The sequence below is a fragment of the Strongylocentrotus purpuratus genome, unplaced genomic scaffold, assembly GCF_000002235.5.
Source record: "Strongylocentrotus purpuratus isolate Spur 01 unplaced genomic scaffold, Spur_5.0 spur5_scaffold_15, whole genome shotgun sequence".
Lineage (NCBI taxonomy): Eukaryota > Metazoa > Echinodermata > Echinoidea > Camarodonta > Strongylocentrotidae > Strongylocentrotus > Strongylocentrotus purpuratus.
The window spans coordinates 29,894,032-29,910,690 of record NW_022145600.1 but is presented as its reverse complement, the minus strand read 5'-3'; the positions used below and the strand labels follow the sequence as shown (position 1 = coordinate 29,910,690).

Here is a 16,659-nt window from a genome sequence, read left to right as displayed (position 1 = left end):
ATACTATCATTTTCGACTTATCGAGTAACTTTTCATCTTTTCAGTTCATTTACACTATACCATCTGAGAACTCAAGAGGCGGTAACTCTGACCCTTAACATTGAGCTTACACCTTTGCGGTACCCAGCAGATGGTGTTGTAATCTATACTTGGTTTAAGATAATTTATATAAATTCTGTTCTTTTAGTTTAATTGAATTCAATGTTTCCATCTGTTATTAAATATTGTTACATTTTAAAGAAGTTAAACAAGTTTGAATCTCAACAATCAAAACACAATGAAAACTGCTTCAGCAACCATCTGCACAGGAAGACCATCTACACAGAAAGACCCCATGCTACAAAGGCAACATTTCTTGTTTCCCTTGAGTGGTTTTGTATAAGTGTGTTTGACTGTAAATATGGTAATACAGTCAAACCTGTCTATAGCGACCGCCCAAGGGAAACACAACAAGAGGTCTCTGTAGACAGGTTCATTTAGTACATGTTTCAATGAGAAGCCATTTTAAAGAAAACAAAAAATGTGGTCTTTGTAGACAGGTGGTCACTAAAGCAGGTTTGACTGTATCATGTTATTGTGAGTAATGGACGTTGTCTGAGTGCAGTACATACCTGCAGACACTGGCCGAGGTTGGGGTACTAGCCGTAGTCTGCATGGAGCTATTACACAAGCCAGCATTGCCGCCCAAGACACCGGATGGATGGGAGATTTGGTTCTGATGGGAGCAGGCGTGCAGGTGCTGCTCGTTCAGGTAATCTGGAGAAGAGGAAATCAAAAGGAAACATGATTAAAGCCCATCTGTACTAGTTTACTGGAAGTATTAGACCACCCTGCAAGGTCACTGACAGTTGGTTATCTCATCAAATCAGCTCTCAATTAACATAAGAAAAAGGGGATCATGGGAACCAATGGTCACCAATTAGGCATTGTTTGCTATATAGAGGGCGCAAGTAGCTATAAGTAGTACAGTGGGGCTTTAAATAAGGAGAGACTTGACTTTGAAAGACATTAGAGCTTGAAGGACACTGTATGAAAGTCATACTCATAATAAAGTAAAAGCTTTGCTTGGCTCAAATTTTCCAGGAAGGGGCTAGCAGATATTTGTGCATTGCCTTGTTCATTGAGCACAACTGCCCTCTCTAAAATACAAGGCCTAGATCTACCTTCAAGCTATGCCTTTATGTGCCAATTTGATTGAAATCAAGGTCATTTAAATGTGTGAATGTTAATAAGAGTAAAACTAAAATTGCATGCATTGTATGTGGTGTTCCATGAAGAAATGTCGGTATGTATTGTACTTCACTTGATGCTAATTTCATGCCAACAAGTCATTATCATAACAGCAGATTATGAGCAGAAGTAAAGAACTACTGGACTTAAAACAATAAATACGGGACATCCAAAGTGTAAACTTACCAGGTAATCTGACTGTGGGTTCAGTAGGTAACGTCTCTTCCCCACAACCTTGACTCTTCTTCTTCTTCTTGCCATCACTTGGCACATGCTGCTGCTGCTGCTGCTGCTGCTGTTGGAGATGGTGCACATCAGCCACATGAATGCCTGCATTCTGCAGCTGCAGCCCCGCCCCTTGAGCAGCCAGCATGCCCTGGGTCATAAGAGCCTGCTGGGTTAGAACCCCGGAGCTGAACTGCGCCAGACTCTCCTGGGTCACCGCTCCGCTCGTTGCATCGGTACCCTGGAGAAGGGCTGGGGAGATGAACATATTGTTGTTGGGAAGCTTCGGTACTGTCGGGAAATTGTGCTTGGCACACAGCTCCTGGGCGACTAGACTAGAGTTCTTGCCCTTGTCATTGTGGAGGTGTTGCCCTAGTCTCTGTTGCTTGGTCCATTCGCTGATGCCATTGCTGATTGACCCAGAGCCGTCATGGCTATGCTTCTTCCCTTTCTCTTCCTTGGTCGTCTTCCCTTCAGAGTTGTGATGCCCCTGGTGTACTGGTACTATCTTAGCTGAACGGTTCTCGCTCTTCTCCGCGCGGCAGTTGGACTGGATCGCTGCTTTTGCACTCTGGATGAGGTCTGGCGCCTCGTCGTGCCCGTAGTGAGAGTGAGAGTGAGAATGCGTGTGAAGTACCATCTTGGCGCTCTCGTAGGCACTGTTCCAGTCGCCGTAGTTCTGAAGCCCGTCGGATGCGTCGAGGTTGAGCTGGAATGCTTGTTGGGAGTGGTTGGGGATCTTGTTGGGTTTCTGAGAGGTCAGGTTGTAGAGATGGGGGTGGATGAGAGGGTGTTTGGCCGAGATGCCCGGGTGGCTGAGGTCTAGTGGTTGGTGGGTCTGGAGGTTGGGGTAGAAGAGGTACGAGGGTTTGGTGTCCCCGACATTGCCCGCCATCATGGCAGCAGCAGGAAGGTGTGGACTGTTGGCAGCACATACATGACACTCGCATGGCTGACTACTGGAAATATTGGAATCCTAGCAAAAAAAAGATGGAAAAAACATTGGATTTGACACAAACGCCAACAATAGTGACTCATATTATCTCAACTTGAATGACTGCTAATGTATATCTGATCCATTAAAGAATATGAAACAATTCGCAAAGACTGTATCAATAGACTACAAAAACAATAGACATTTTTAGAAAAAATTAGTGTTCGTCCAAAGTTAGATTGCTTGCGTCATCTCTACATCATCGAATGTGGGCAAACGTTTCTCAAAGTACACTCTTCTCTTATACAACCTATACCCCCAAAAAAGCATTTTAGGTACTTGTTTTGAGCTCTATTACATGAGACTGCACGCTTCATAGTCTTTGTTTCCAACTTGCTTTCATTCTTCTGAAACACTTCAACTGCTGAGAGCTACATGAGCATTAACTGATATCATTTTACAGAGAATCAACTCTTTTACCTCGGCAGTTGACCTTGAAGAATGCATTTTGCAACAAAATATGAGAGCTTCCTTGACTAAGAAGGATGTGAAACTCAAACGCACCTTTTTGACATCACCACCACCATTGCTCTGTCTGTCCCCACCACCAGAGTAAGATGCTCTACACCTCGCCCTGCCCCTCCTTGAAGAGTTCTCATTCGGTCTTCCTTCTCCGTCGTCATCTTCATCTTCAAAGGCATTCTCATGGGACGGTGAAGGCGACGACTCAGAGTCTAGGTCGTCCGAGTCGTCAGAGTCATCGCTTCTTGGAGAACAGAAGCTGTAAATCAGGATAGTGAGATGATATGATTAGAATGTTTGAGATGTAATCTTACTGACTTCACAAAGGTTTTAATACTAATGAGGCTATTCTGAGTAAATAAAACCGTATAATGTTATCATTACTATTATTATAATTATTATGATTTTTGCATTGTGGATTAGAAGATGAAGTGACCTACCCGGAGTGAATGAGATCACTACGAGAGAAGATAGGGATGACGTCTTCACTGTCGCCTTGGGAAGAGCAATCCGATGAGGAGGTGGTGGAAGACAGGTCAGGCGGATTGATGGACTGAAGGTAGGTATCCAGGGCTGACAGCTGGCCCCCGGGCGCTGCCTCGTTCAGCTTCAGACCAATCTCTTCGTAGAGGTCGGGGGTCAAGAGGCTGGAGGTCAGTCTGTTTAGACTGCAGTCATCACACAGGCACCTGAAGACAAAAAACGATAGTTATAGCTCTTTGTCTTGGACTAAGGGGGATAATTACCTAGCATTTGTTCTCACATTTTATTGTAATATTTAGGAGGCTCAACATCCACACACAAAAATTCTTCAAATCTTTTGTTTGCCCCTTAAAACTATTTGTACCATTCTATTGTTGTTTTCTCAATTATAGTTGTATAATAACTTTTAACCTTTTTTCTCTAATAGTGGTTCAAGAGTTAAATTAAAATGTATCATGACCAAAAAGCAGCCACATCAAAGTCATTTACAACAAAACATTACAAATAGGTCCAGTCTCATCTATGGTATTCCAATTCTACAACCTGATCATTTCAACTTTGTCAAAACTAGAAATCCCCAGGGCAGCATCTCACGAAACCCTCAGAAGTTCAAGTTCACCGACATCCCATTAAAACGTGTGTTAAACTTAATACATGCATTTCAATGGGATATTGCCGGACTTGTACTTACGACAGTTTCGTAAGACGCTGCCCTGGATAAGGTTTTAAAATGTCATCACTTACTTTTTCTTAGTGGAGCCTCTGTGGTTAGTATTGTTCTCCTGATTCCCTCCTCCATTCGCCATGTGATTTATCAATGCTGAGTGGCACTGGAACAGATTCCTGTTATTGGTCGATTTGGTGGCCTCGCAGGATAGTGGGCGTGGCCTCGTCGTCGTGACACCCGTATCCCATGAGCGGTTGAGGGCTTCCTTCCCTTTGTACAACTCCTGAGGGATAATGGGAAAAGGATAGGTGATAATAAGTCTCTGCTTAAAAAAAATGTGCATACTGAATAAAATTGTGCAAACAATGTGGTAAATTTTCTTGTCACTTCATACCTTCACATAAGGACCTTCATCAATAAGCTTAAATACAAAAGAAAAAGCAGCCATGATTTGCCTAGCCTTTACATTCTCTTTCTTTAGAACACATGCATAAAGTAAAATTCAAATCTAGTCAACTTGAGTGAAAAGAGAAATTCTGATGGGAGGTCATTATTTATTTTTCTCAATCAAAGATCGATGGTTACACAAGGTTTCAAATGGTAAATGTGCATACCTAGCAGCCTTACATGAGTAGTATTCATTATGTAAGTTCGGACATGCTCAATGTCTTGAGAGACATGGGAATGACTGCACACTGAAGTACTCAGCAAACCAAACACTACCAAATGTGATGAGGATCAAATAAACCAAAGCTTTACATCTCTACACCCAATTTCACTTATTAAAGTGACGATTTGAATATATTTCAGTGATGTAAAAGAGCGAGAGAGTCTTGTATTACCTGTTCATCTGTATAGTCTTCTATAAGCTGCAGGCAGTCTCTCCATACCACTGCTACCACTGACATGTCATTGTCAAACTGTAGATATCTGGAAAAATGAAGAAAAAGAATTTAAAGAAAAAAATAAAAATGTAATCCTTATTCGTTTAACTATTCATCCATACATTGGTTATATAATTGCTGATTTAAGAATGTTCAGACAATATAATAACAGTAATAATATGAAAGATGGTAAAACCGAAACAAAAGCCTCATACACCACAAATTGAAACGGTCAAACAATATGAAAGCATATCATATAATCTGAACATAATATTCCATAAGCAATAAAAAAAAAAGTTATTGAAATTGCTGTTGAGTTGAATTTTCTAAGGCTTTTTCAACCGTGTTATAGATTTATTCTAATTTTGAGATATTATTCAAAAGGCAGCCTAGGTATCTTTGTACTGGTACTACTAACCTCTGCAGTAGGTTAGAGTAGCTCTCTTCGCGGTAGGGTTCCTTCTGACTTGCGACGGCCCTCAGCTGCTTGATGAGCGTGCCCAGATTATCATGAAGACCCGGCTCCATGTAGATCAGGGAGTGGAACAGGTGTTTGTTGTGCAGCGGCCACGTTAGGTTGAACTTGTGCAGGTGCTCCTTCTCCTGAAAGACCAAGAAATATTTAAACTCTGCAAACTCACAGATTTGTATTCCTAGACAACTATATGGGTGATCTGGTTGAATTGACCGACTGATTCTTTTGCAGTCTTCACAGGAAGCTTTGGAATACATGTACATTGGGAGCTACCGGTATACAAAATTCTTTCGTAAGAAATCAATTCAACCGCTTTAGACATTACAGATGTACCTGTACATAGTGGTTCAGCAGACAGAGCAAAGGTCTTCAAGACCAGGTTAATGCACTGTTGCAAACAACAATCTCCACTTGCCTATGGTTGAAACTTAAGATAACTTTTAAACTTTCAGGTAAAAGCAAATATCAAACGAGCAAACCAATCACAATTGACCAAGTTCATGATTTCAATGAAAAGACATAAAATTCACTCTCTCTCTCAAGTGTCATATTATATCGATTGACTTTGGCGATCATGCTGTTCCACAACCCTCGGCTCCTAGCCTTCTCTATTAGTACCACTCCCAGTTCTTTCACTCCTCTCTCTCTGCAGACTGTCCATCCAAAGTATCCTCCTTCTTCCCCTACTCCTCCTTCCCACAATTTTCCCTGTCAAAGCAAGATTCTCTAGGCCTTCTTCACATATAATGTGATACATGAACTTCAACTGCGTAATCAACATCTCACGTATCATTTTCCTTTGCACTCCAGCTCTTCTAAGAACTTCCTCATTACTAACTTTGTCAAAAAAACTCACCAACTCTTCTAAGATAGCGAGGAGCGTCTGAGCAGCCGAACATAGCGCCGCGTACTCCTCCAGGAGCATGGTGATGAACTGCTTGGCAAGAGGCGGGGTCCTAAAGCCCCCGTCTAGCTGCTTGAGGAGCCTCTCCCTCATCTCCTTGATGAAGTCCTCCACCTCCGCCTCCAGCCTCGTGTAGAGTAGATGGGGGTCGTGGGCGCAGAGACGATGGACGAGTTCCTTCATGCGTGGCAGACTCAGCTTGGTTGTGCTCTCCTCACCTATGAAAAATGATAACAGAAGAAGTGGCTTTTGAAATGGAGGTGACGAGGTATAGTGGTTCATTCACTTGACTCTCAATCAAAGCATCGAGGGTTCAAAGGCTAGCCTGGCATTAACGTCCTTTTCTTTCACTAACATCCTTTGACAAGGCAGTGATACATGCTTGCTATTCTCTATTACATTGTAAATGATACCCCATATACTGGAGCACAACATACCTTGCTGCTCCGCTATGACTGAGATAATAATGTGGGAGCACCAGGAGCATGATGGAAATGCACCATATAGGAAGCCACCACCATTTAAAGAGAAGATGAAGTTGTGGTAGAGGTGAAATAACATTTGTAAACTTTCTCATTCTTTCTATTTCTGTGTAGAAGTTATCATAGAAGCAATGTCACATCAAAAGGCTGGCTCTTGAAATGCCCCATATTTTAAAACTTTGGACCAAATTTGATGCCACATTAGTGTAATCCTACTATACATGGAAATGTGTTGTTTTTTGGGTTTTTTTTTCCACTCTGATTTTCAGCTCGATGTAGTAAGTTCGCAATGTACTACGCATACATATCAACCTTTCCTACGATGTAATAACTTCTTGACAGATTCTTTGAAAATGCAATTGCATGAACTGTACTCCACTTTATCTTTAGGGCGTGTCAGAGGAGGTGAAAGGCCTTTCTTCAAGCTCCTTTTTAATTGATAATGCGATCAGCGTGGTTTACAAGTTTTGGCTGGAAAAATCTCATGAGCTGTCTCAAGAATATGAAACAGACAGCTGGCATACTTTATGGCAACCCTCACATATTAACAATTTTGAAAAACTGTCTGGTTATAGGATACCAGCATATTCATGTAATACAGATACATGTGTTGATAGCAAGAGCAAGGATAATTCCTGTAACAAGTTTATACCTATGCTCAAGCTACATTGGCTCTAGTAGGATATACTCCCTGTGTTTAATTTTGTGAAATATATCAATTTAGGTATGATGTGATCAGGTAAATAAAACAACATACAGTGAGAAAATGCAGATTGTAAAGCTTAGTTACACAGTCAAACCGGTCTACAGCGACTGCCCAAGGGAAACACAAAAAGTGGTCTTTGTAGACAGGTTCCTTTAGTACTTGTTTCAATGAGAAACCATTTTCTAGGGAAACAAAACATATGGTCTTTGGAGATAGGTGGTCTTTGTAGACAGGTGGTCTCTAAAGCAGGTTTGACTGTATCATGTATAAAAATTAATAAAGGTTGTTCAGCCAGCCTACCTGTTAGGGAGGTCCCTGCCTCCCAGTAGACACAGCGCACCAGGTGACTCAGCTCCGTCCAGCACTCCCCGAGCTGCTGACGAGAGTGCTCCTGCTCAGCTGCTATCTCCCTCCTCTCCCTACACGGCTCGCACTGGCATGGCCCGTCTCCGCTCCCTCCTCCAACCCCTACTCCTCCCTTGCCTCCACTGGTACTGGTTACCACGGACGAGGAGTCTCCTCCCATCCCAGGGGAGGAGCTGAATGCTCCGTCCAGGTTCTGGAGACCGGTGATGAGGGCTGGCGCTGAAGGTAGAAACAACTCCTGAGAACATAAAAGATAACGAATAATACAATTAGGATTGTTAATAAGCCAGTTCATAGTTGCAGTCTGAGCATGAGCAAATAAAATTCATTGCGAACCAAGTTGTGAAATAAACGGAAACAAAATACTGGATACGTACGTGCTCATGAAAATTATGTAATCAATATTTGTTTATGCACAAGCAGTGCACTCCATGATACACAGGTGGAAGTATTCTTTGAAAAGGGGAAACAAAGGCTAATTATGTAGCACCTCCATCACTGTAAGAGTGATCATTTAAAAATGTACAAAATGGGACCTCTTCATGTTTTGAAGATATGTGGATATTCAGGGTCATTTGGGACATGTGCTAACCATGAACTGGTCTATTAAAACAGAGACCATTGTGCTGAAAGAATATAAAATAATTAAGATCACAAAGTCCAAAACACATCATAAAGACTAAAGAATATGAGATTGTTGTAATTAAGAAGTACCATTCAGATGAATAACATGAAAGTATACAAGACCATTTTAATCAGAAAGTAAAACCTAGTTCCATTTCTGAACATGTATGTTCTCCACACTTGACTAAAGTACATTGAAAACAGACAGTTTTTATCAAACACATTTTTTCCACATTGAGCCCAACAAGCAATAGGATAGAAACTGAATAAGAAAAATGCTAATGTACAGCAGCCTCCTTTTTTTTTAATTCAACTTCCTTTATACTCCACAGGAAATATATCTGGCACAAATTTCCAGAATGTAGGTTTTTGCATTTTTTCTATGAAAAGGTTTGTTAGGCAATAATGGACTAGCCTTTGCCAAGCTCTCAGATCATAAACACTAATTTTTTAAAATTGTGTAGAAGATGTGATCAAATAATTTACACACTTCATGTACATGTACAAGCATTCCCTTGTTCTACAGTACATGTGACATATAATACATATTCATAGGCTAATGTCACTGCCATTTTTTGCCTCTGAAGGTTGTTACATTTAAGAAAATACCACAAGATATTGGTTATACTGGCACTTCCAATTATCAACCACTGTCAATTACAAATTCATTTCCCTCACCTGACAAATGTCACAATACATGGAGCATGGAGATAGTTCCATGAAAAGTACTCAATTTTGGGCAAGATACATGTACATCGAGTTTGCTGTCTACTATTCTGAATTCATGTTGATAAACACAGGAGGTGGTGCACTGCCAACATAAATCTAGAGCTGTTAAAGGTACTATGTCCCTTTTGCAGCCAACCTCAAATTCTGTAGAACTTTGCAGGAATTATGAATATGTCATGTATGTCCTATCTGTGAAATTTAAACGTTAGCAGTGTCCTCATATTCAAATTATGCAAGGAAACCCGTTTACTTGCTAGACTTCACTGTCAGACACTATTGAGTGACTGACTGGCTTTTTTTCTTCTTTGGTAATAACATACATGAAAAGAGTTGTAAAGGGTACATGAGTATTTGTCTACATCAATAACCCACTTCTTGTGATGGCCAAGATTAAACTGATAGAATCTTTGCGCAGCATAAAACGTATGACCATTCGGTACAATTATCTGAAAATCAAGACTATTACTTTTGGGCTCTATAGCCCTAAAGTTGATTTGACAACTAATAGTCGTTATTTTCCCACTTGAAGACATTTTCAAGCCCCGCCTTTTTTGGGGAAGTTCTAAATTAGTATTATCTTTCAAATGCAGTTGGAATTTAACTTTCATTTTTTGGGCCTGCAAATGGGACACAGTACCTTTAAAGCACTCTTGCAAACATTCACACTAGTGTAAAAAATGATTTTCTGTCCACAGAAGCTACTTTAGGATTCGGCGTGATACAAAGTGTGATTTTATGTTGTTTTTTTTTCAATTACTAGGGCTCTTTGATCAGTTTACCAGAGCTATTTAGGAGCTTTCCAGAGCTATATCGCTCGTTACTCCTTTGGATCACACAAACCCATGACTTCAAAGAATCTAATTCTGGGGGGGGGGGGGTCTTTAATAAGACAGCAAGCACAGTATAGACATGATAGTGAGTGGAGAATTTTACAACAGCAAGTATAAATCTTCTTGCTTTACCTGAAATGCATACATGGCATTGGTACAATCAATGTTGCAAACATTTGGTGAAAAGACTCACAGTACCAAACAGCAAGATTACTGTGTGCTTATAATGCTAGATTTTTAGGTCTTCTTTAAAAGAGTATTTATGAGTGGGAATCGGCCTCCTGTGGGCACTTGAGTTGACTCATCAACAAGAACTTTAAAGCTTTAACCCTCCCAATCAGAGAGAAAGAAGAAAAAAGAAAAAGGAAACCTGACGCTGTGACTCCCTGATTACTAACTATAAATAGTGTCAAAGTAACTTCCTGAATGTCAATGAAATGAGAACACAAAAGCCGAGACAATTCTTTCAGGTTCAGGAGGGTTTCTCTACAAATGCTTCATCGGTGGGTACTAGAGGCTCGCAGTATATGCTTGGGGGAAATGGATGTATTTGTCACACAATATGAGCCATCTCATAACTTCAGGTCAACTTTGAAAAGTAACTGCATCTAATTAAGTTCAACTACAGGTACAAACCAATGAACAGTCAAGCATGTTGTAAATGCCATTACAAAAGAATATGTTTACTATCAAATCAACGTTTATTTTCACTGGTGGCCTGACCAGTGCAGTTTACTGAGCCCATTTCTTGTAATGACTCAAAGGAGTAGTCTTTCTATTCTGGACATATTTCCCTATTGAGAGGTATTCCCCCAATTTAATGTCTTATTCAATCAATCTGCTTTACGTCACAACCAAACTGTTTGAATTTACATGTACGTTTAACATACGGCAGTCATTTAGAGATGCATAATGGTCTAGCTAGAGAAATATGTAAATAGATCACAATAACAAAAGAGCATTTTAATAATGGTTGTAAAGAAACATACATGTAGGCCTACCTCCTATTTCAAGATTATACCTGCACTCTTGTTCTAAGATTTATACTAAATCTAGACCAATACCTCCCTCTATGGACAGGTAGAAAGATTTATTACTCTTGAGGTTAACTCCTGAAGTGCAATTTGTTTCTCTCTTCAAAATCAAATTGGCCCAAATCCTACTAAAATGTTATACCCAGACCAAAAGCTCTTTCTTAGCAAAACTTTAAAAAGTAACTGAATCCAACTAGCCCATAACAGGGTATTTAACAAGATTATGTTGCTCTTAGTAAGGTGGCAAGTACAATCTTGCTGAGGATAGAGCCATCCTCTGACTTACCCCAATGGCTGATGGACCAAAGTTTTTGGTGGAATGAGCCTCTTCCTCCTCTACAGTACGACGGCAGTCGGGACACAACCAAAGGGGCATCTTTACATGAAGACAAGAACATAGAAAAAGGTATAAAATTGTAACTAGTCGTTATAGTAGAGCTCGACACTGTAAACAGGTGCCCCAAATCAAAGTCCAGGCCCCCCCCCCCCCTCCCCTCCATAAAAAAAAATAATAAAAAAAAAAAAAATCTGAATTTCTTCAAAGGGCACAGTATAGGCCACACAAAAAATCAAGTCCAGACCCTAAATAATAAAATTGTGGAGCCCTGGTTATGGGGAGGAGTTGATTGGGGAAGGGGCATGTTCTTAGGAAATGGGGGGGGGGGCTGTACAATCCTTCTAATTTATGCAAATTCTCTCTGATTCAGGCTGAACATTCTAAAGATATATTGCATCGTTTAGATTGTTTGTGTGATCACATTATCACAATGTTCTGTGACCTCTCTGCATCAAGTAGTAAAAATACACTCTCCTTATCTCTCAGAGAGTACACTCCCTCCTCTATACATATTTGTGCCAATTTGTTTAATTGAATTCACAACAGGCAAGCTCTAGCCAACTCACAAGGAGAGTTCACACATAAGTCATGGGAGCATTAATGTACACTGCCAAAATGATGAAGATGTACTTTGCATGGCAAATGCAATATGACTCACAATATGCATGCATATTGCATAATCAAGGTTCTACAGGTACCATGCTTTTTCCTGGTTTTGTATGTATTCATGAGCTATCCTCCCCTTTTCTGTTATTTTTTTAGGGAGGGACAGCTTCAATTTCACTGTAATCTCAATCTCACACCTTCTCTTGTCACAACTGATACCCAAAGATTTTTTTTCTTGATGTGTAACCATACTATTTTATACATGAGTTTGTAGTCAACAATTATATTTATTCATACCCTTACCAAGTTTTGTAATTTTTTAAGTACTGTATGTGTTTATGTTTCTTGTGATGTGACATTTTAAAGCTTACATCTAGCAGTATTCAACAAAGGCCCTAATTTAACCAGTCCATCTTTCATTCTTGAGTTACATGTATAGTGGGGGAAACAAATTTTAAGGGGTATGAATAATGTGGTTTACTGTACATGTGTGAGCTGTTCCACTTTTTACCTCCCACCCCCCCCCCCTTCCCCCTCCATCATCTTGGTAAACGAATACAAGGAAATGTACAGAAAACTGAAGGATCACACCTTCCTAAATGATATTTCCTTGATTGTGTGTTATCACCTACAGTGATGGATGTACAAACTGGGTATGACTTCCTCAAAACCAAATTCCAAGAAAATGACTGTACATTCCATATTTTCACAGTGCATCATGAATGCACTTTGCTAAATATTTTTAGCATATGGGCATTTCCACGGTAATAGGGTACTTCTGTGTGTGAAAGAATAAAGCGCTTACAGAAAAATTAAATAAATATCCTGTGGCTTTCTGTGTTTTTATTTTCATTGTTGATGGTATAAAGAAATAAAAAAGACAATTCCATGCACTAATAATGTCATTTGGTTGTGTTGTCCTCTTTTCTTTAATGATTATTATTAAAAATTCCAAAGTACAATCAGTAAATGTTGAGTGGTGTGATTTTGAGGGTGATGCAAATAAAAATTCTAAAAAGAAATTGATGTTTCATGTTTTGAAAAGAGATTTTGATGCGGGTGGATTACGGCATTGATCATAGTTACGGCGATTGAGCTTTAAAGAGGGAGAGTGAGAGAGTTGAAAATTACATTGGCTGAATGAGAGATTCTGTCCACCTGTGTTACGTACGTTCAGAGTGAATTTTCCCACAATTATTAGTTGTGTCACCCAACAGTTTTATGTGCTTTGCAACTCTTTTGATGAAGGTTGAAATGTAGACCAAGAAAAAAATCGTCAAAATAAACGCAAATAGAGATAAAATCTATTCAAAATTTGGAGTGCAATATTCGGTCCAACTCACGAACGTACGTAACAACTAAAAAACCGGACCGTGGCGTCCGCGAATATGACGCATGGATAATCCACGTATCAGTCAAGTGAACCAAGGCACTGCAACGTTTGATTGTACTTGCAATCCATGCGCTGACTTCTACAATCGCGGGGCCGTGTAGCTCTATATAACTTCTGTCCAGTTTGTGCGTACGTTCACGGTTGCTGGTAGTTAGAACGACACGTACGCACGTATGACAGAACATGTTTTCTGTCCTATTTACGTACGTGTCGGACGTGAGCAGCAGACGACATCCGATCGTAATTAGATTAGGCTTTGAAAATCGTGGAATGGTACGTATTTGTTATTCAAAATCTTTTTGAAATACAGTAAAAGATCATAATATGTTTCCGAAAATGAGTCATGTGTAACTTTAGTGGTGTACGATTATATTTTCCTCTTCTGGTCTGCTAGTGCTAAATTTTAACGTGTAGTGATATTATTACATTACAGTCCCATATGTAGCTTTTCATGTATGCAACACTGGTAACTCTCGCCGATCTCGCATTTTCAATAGGTGCAACCGCAACCCAATTTAGCTCACGCAAAAAAAGCAACTGCAGTTGCCTAAATCAGGAAAAACAAAAAACAAATTTATACTTACCAACAGCTTGCTTGATTACTTAATGTTGGTTATCTTCAATAAATTGTGTTTTCTTCAAAAGGTCGCATTAAAAAAAAAAATTATTTTACTTTTCAATGGATGACATTTTATACACAAGAATTATTTCATTATTGAGCCTACACTAAATTATACAAAATATTGCATCTACATTACCTGAGTCATATCATTGCATTGATATTTTACAATCCTTCTGTTAATCATTTAATGCCTTCATGTTTCAAAACCAGGAAATATCTATCTGTTTGGAGTGAAAATGTGCATGATTACTATTAACGTGAGAAAATCTTAACAAGTCAAAAAAGAAAAAAAAATACAAATACATTTAAATTTGAATTAGCACAATGGATTTTAAACTCATGATTTTTTTCATCTTTAATTCTTTTGATTTCAGGTGAAAGATGTTGTGGGAGAAGATCTTGTCATCAAGTACATGGCCGAGTCGGAGTCTCATCCGGGGCTATTTATATGGCCAGCACGTGAGGATGTGTCTCGGGAATGTAGAAAACAGATAGTGAAGAAAATGCCTAACCCTGTCCTTCGGGAAGACATCAGCAGCACTAGATTACAATTTTTCACCTTTGCAGAACTCTCCCCAGAATCATGACTTGTTCCATACAATTTATGAATGTCTTATTACTCATAGATTGGTTAATAATGAATCGAGTCATTCCAACTTCTTCAGAGAACTTGTGTAAAGTCCAGCACACCCGATATCGTCCCAAACCATCGGTTTTAAAATCCTTACAATATTCTCTGACTCTCGTGTAAGAGGAAAACCTAGAACTGCGTGTATTGATGTTAAAAAGGAGACATGATTAAATGGCTGGATCGTGCTAATTTATTGTTCTCACGTTGTACTTCAGTAAGGTTTTAATCACCTCGATAGACTTGTGTGTTATGAAAACAAATAAAATTCATGGAAAATTGGCACAAAGACACAATTATTTACTGAAAATATTTAATGAATGCTCAATTGAATTGATGCATTATAATATGCAAAATAACCCATTGAGTATGCAGTGTCAAATCTTTTTTGAATTTCAGATCTGAATTACATCAAAATGATTGTTATAAATACATGTATTTGATTTGAACTTACTTGAAATGAATGATCATAATTTTGAGCAAAAATAGAATTAAATAGAGCATTTATGAAAAATTAAGAAATATAAAAGGTAAATATCATACACATTGTAGTTAGCAGATAAAAGAACTCTAGAATAAAAGCATACAAATCCTGTATAGACAATTTGTAATTAACGACATGATGTTTGTGAAATATCAATGAATAGTGTTTGCCTTTTATTCTATATTGTGTCAACTACTTTCCCAGTCTTGATGGGAATTGATTACAAGCTAATGCTTACATGTAGTGAAATGCATGCTCAATATTATTGTTTAACAGTCTGTTATTATTGGGCTCTGTGTCCGAGACACATTTTGGCTACTGACTATTAAAGACATCACCTAGACTACTTTTAAATTTGTATATAAGGTTTTGTGAAATTTCAATTTCAATGAAATGATTAGTGTTTGCCTTTTATTCTATATTGTGCCAACTTCTTTCCATGTGACTATAGTTACTATCTTATCATTTTTAAATTTGAATTTGCAATTCAGGTGTTCATAATTTTATAAATTTATATAAATGGTTCATCCATGGACAATTTAAGTTGTACACTGAAGTTTGTTGCTTGCTTTTGCAGTTGGTCAAAAGATTAATGAGAGGTGAGATAAGATTTCAAAACTATCAATTAATCTATTTTACAGATTTACAAACCGTATATCAGTTGGCAAATTCATTGATTTCATTATACTTAATAATTAAAGACCATTCACATTTCACTTATTCTCCATAAATCTGCAGCTTTTGAAGTTCTGATACGGAACACATGTAACATTGGCCAGGCAGTGATTTGAAACAAAATGAATTTACAATGACCTAAACACAAAACAATTTAAAATGATCAATACAATGAAACATTTTAACCTATGCAACGCTTATGAATATATTGATTATGAAATATGTGTCCCAAAACAGAATTCAAACAAACGTTTAGATGCCTGTTCTGTCCAACCGTTACATACGTTCCCTATTCTTATTAATTGGTTCCAACATGCATCAACAATTATAACTTCTAGATTTTATTTTATCCTGGAATATATGAACATAGCATCAACATCCAGTACACAGTGACACCAAATTAATAGAGTACGCACCATTAAAACATGTGTGAAAGATTTATTCATTCAATAATACATGATACATTGCAAACATTCCTTAAATATTTGTTTTTCTGATTCACAAAAAAAGCTATAAAAATTTTTTTTTAAAAGAAGCAAAATCTGAGATGATTGTTAAATTGATGTTTTATTGATACTTAACTCACATGAATGAACATTGCATTTATATATTGAGCAAATAATAAATCAGAGGTAATTTAAGTTACAAATTTCTGTCCAATGTTACATACGTTCCCCCCAATACATGTCCTACTTTACGACCTCTGCAAAGTTAACATGAAATCACACTTATCTTTTCCCTCATAAAAATATAGAATATAGATATTGGACAAGCAAAGGGAGAAATTTGATTGCTCTAGGGGTGAAAACAATTTTGACC

The 16,659-nt window shown here is 38.5% G+C and overlaps 1 protein-coding gene and 1 long non-coding RNA gene across 3 annotated transcripts in view; one reads left to right on the top strand and one right to left on the bottom strand.

Annotated features, from left to right (window-relative positions):
* Nucleotides 1-16,659, bottom strand: part of LOC590497 (protein FAM193A) — a 50,789-nt gene that overhangs the window by 15,278 nt on the left and 18,852 nt on the right. For both annotated transcript variants that reach the window (XM_030986146.1, XM_030986147.1), the window contains 10 exons: nucleotides 11,382-11,471; nucleotides 7,813-8,116; nucleotides 6,277-6,542; nucleotides 5,364-5,548; nucleotides 4,904-4,991; nucleotides 4,139-4,344; nucleotides 3,352-3,600; nucleotides 2,954-3,170; nucleotides 1,417-2,431; nucleotides 612-756 (listed from right to left, as the gene is read on the bottom strand). In XM_030986146.1, the coding sequence (XP_030842006.1) occupies nucleotides 612-756; nucleotides 1,417-2,431; nucleotides 2,954-3,170; nucleotides 3,352-3,600; nucleotides 4,139-4,344; nucleotides 4,904-4,991; nucleotides 5,364-5,548; nucleotides 6,277-6,542; nucleotides 7,813-8,116; nucleotides 11,382-11,471 (2,765 nt within the window). The remainder of the gene's footprint in view (nucleotides 1-611; nucleotides 757-1,416; nucleotides 2,432-2,953; nucleotides 3,171-3,351; nucleotides 3,601-4,138; nucleotides 4,345-4,903; nucleotides 4,992-5,363; nucleotides 5,549-6,276; nucleotides 6,543-7,812; nucleotides 8,117-11,381; nucleotides 11,472-16,659) is intronic.
* On the top strand, nucleotides 12,786-16,349 carry LOC115924220. The gene is made up of 2 exons (XR_004064219.1): nucleotides 12,786-13,704; nucleotides 14,428-16,349. It is a non-coding gene; the product is annotated as an uncharacterized LOC115924220 (long non-coding RNA).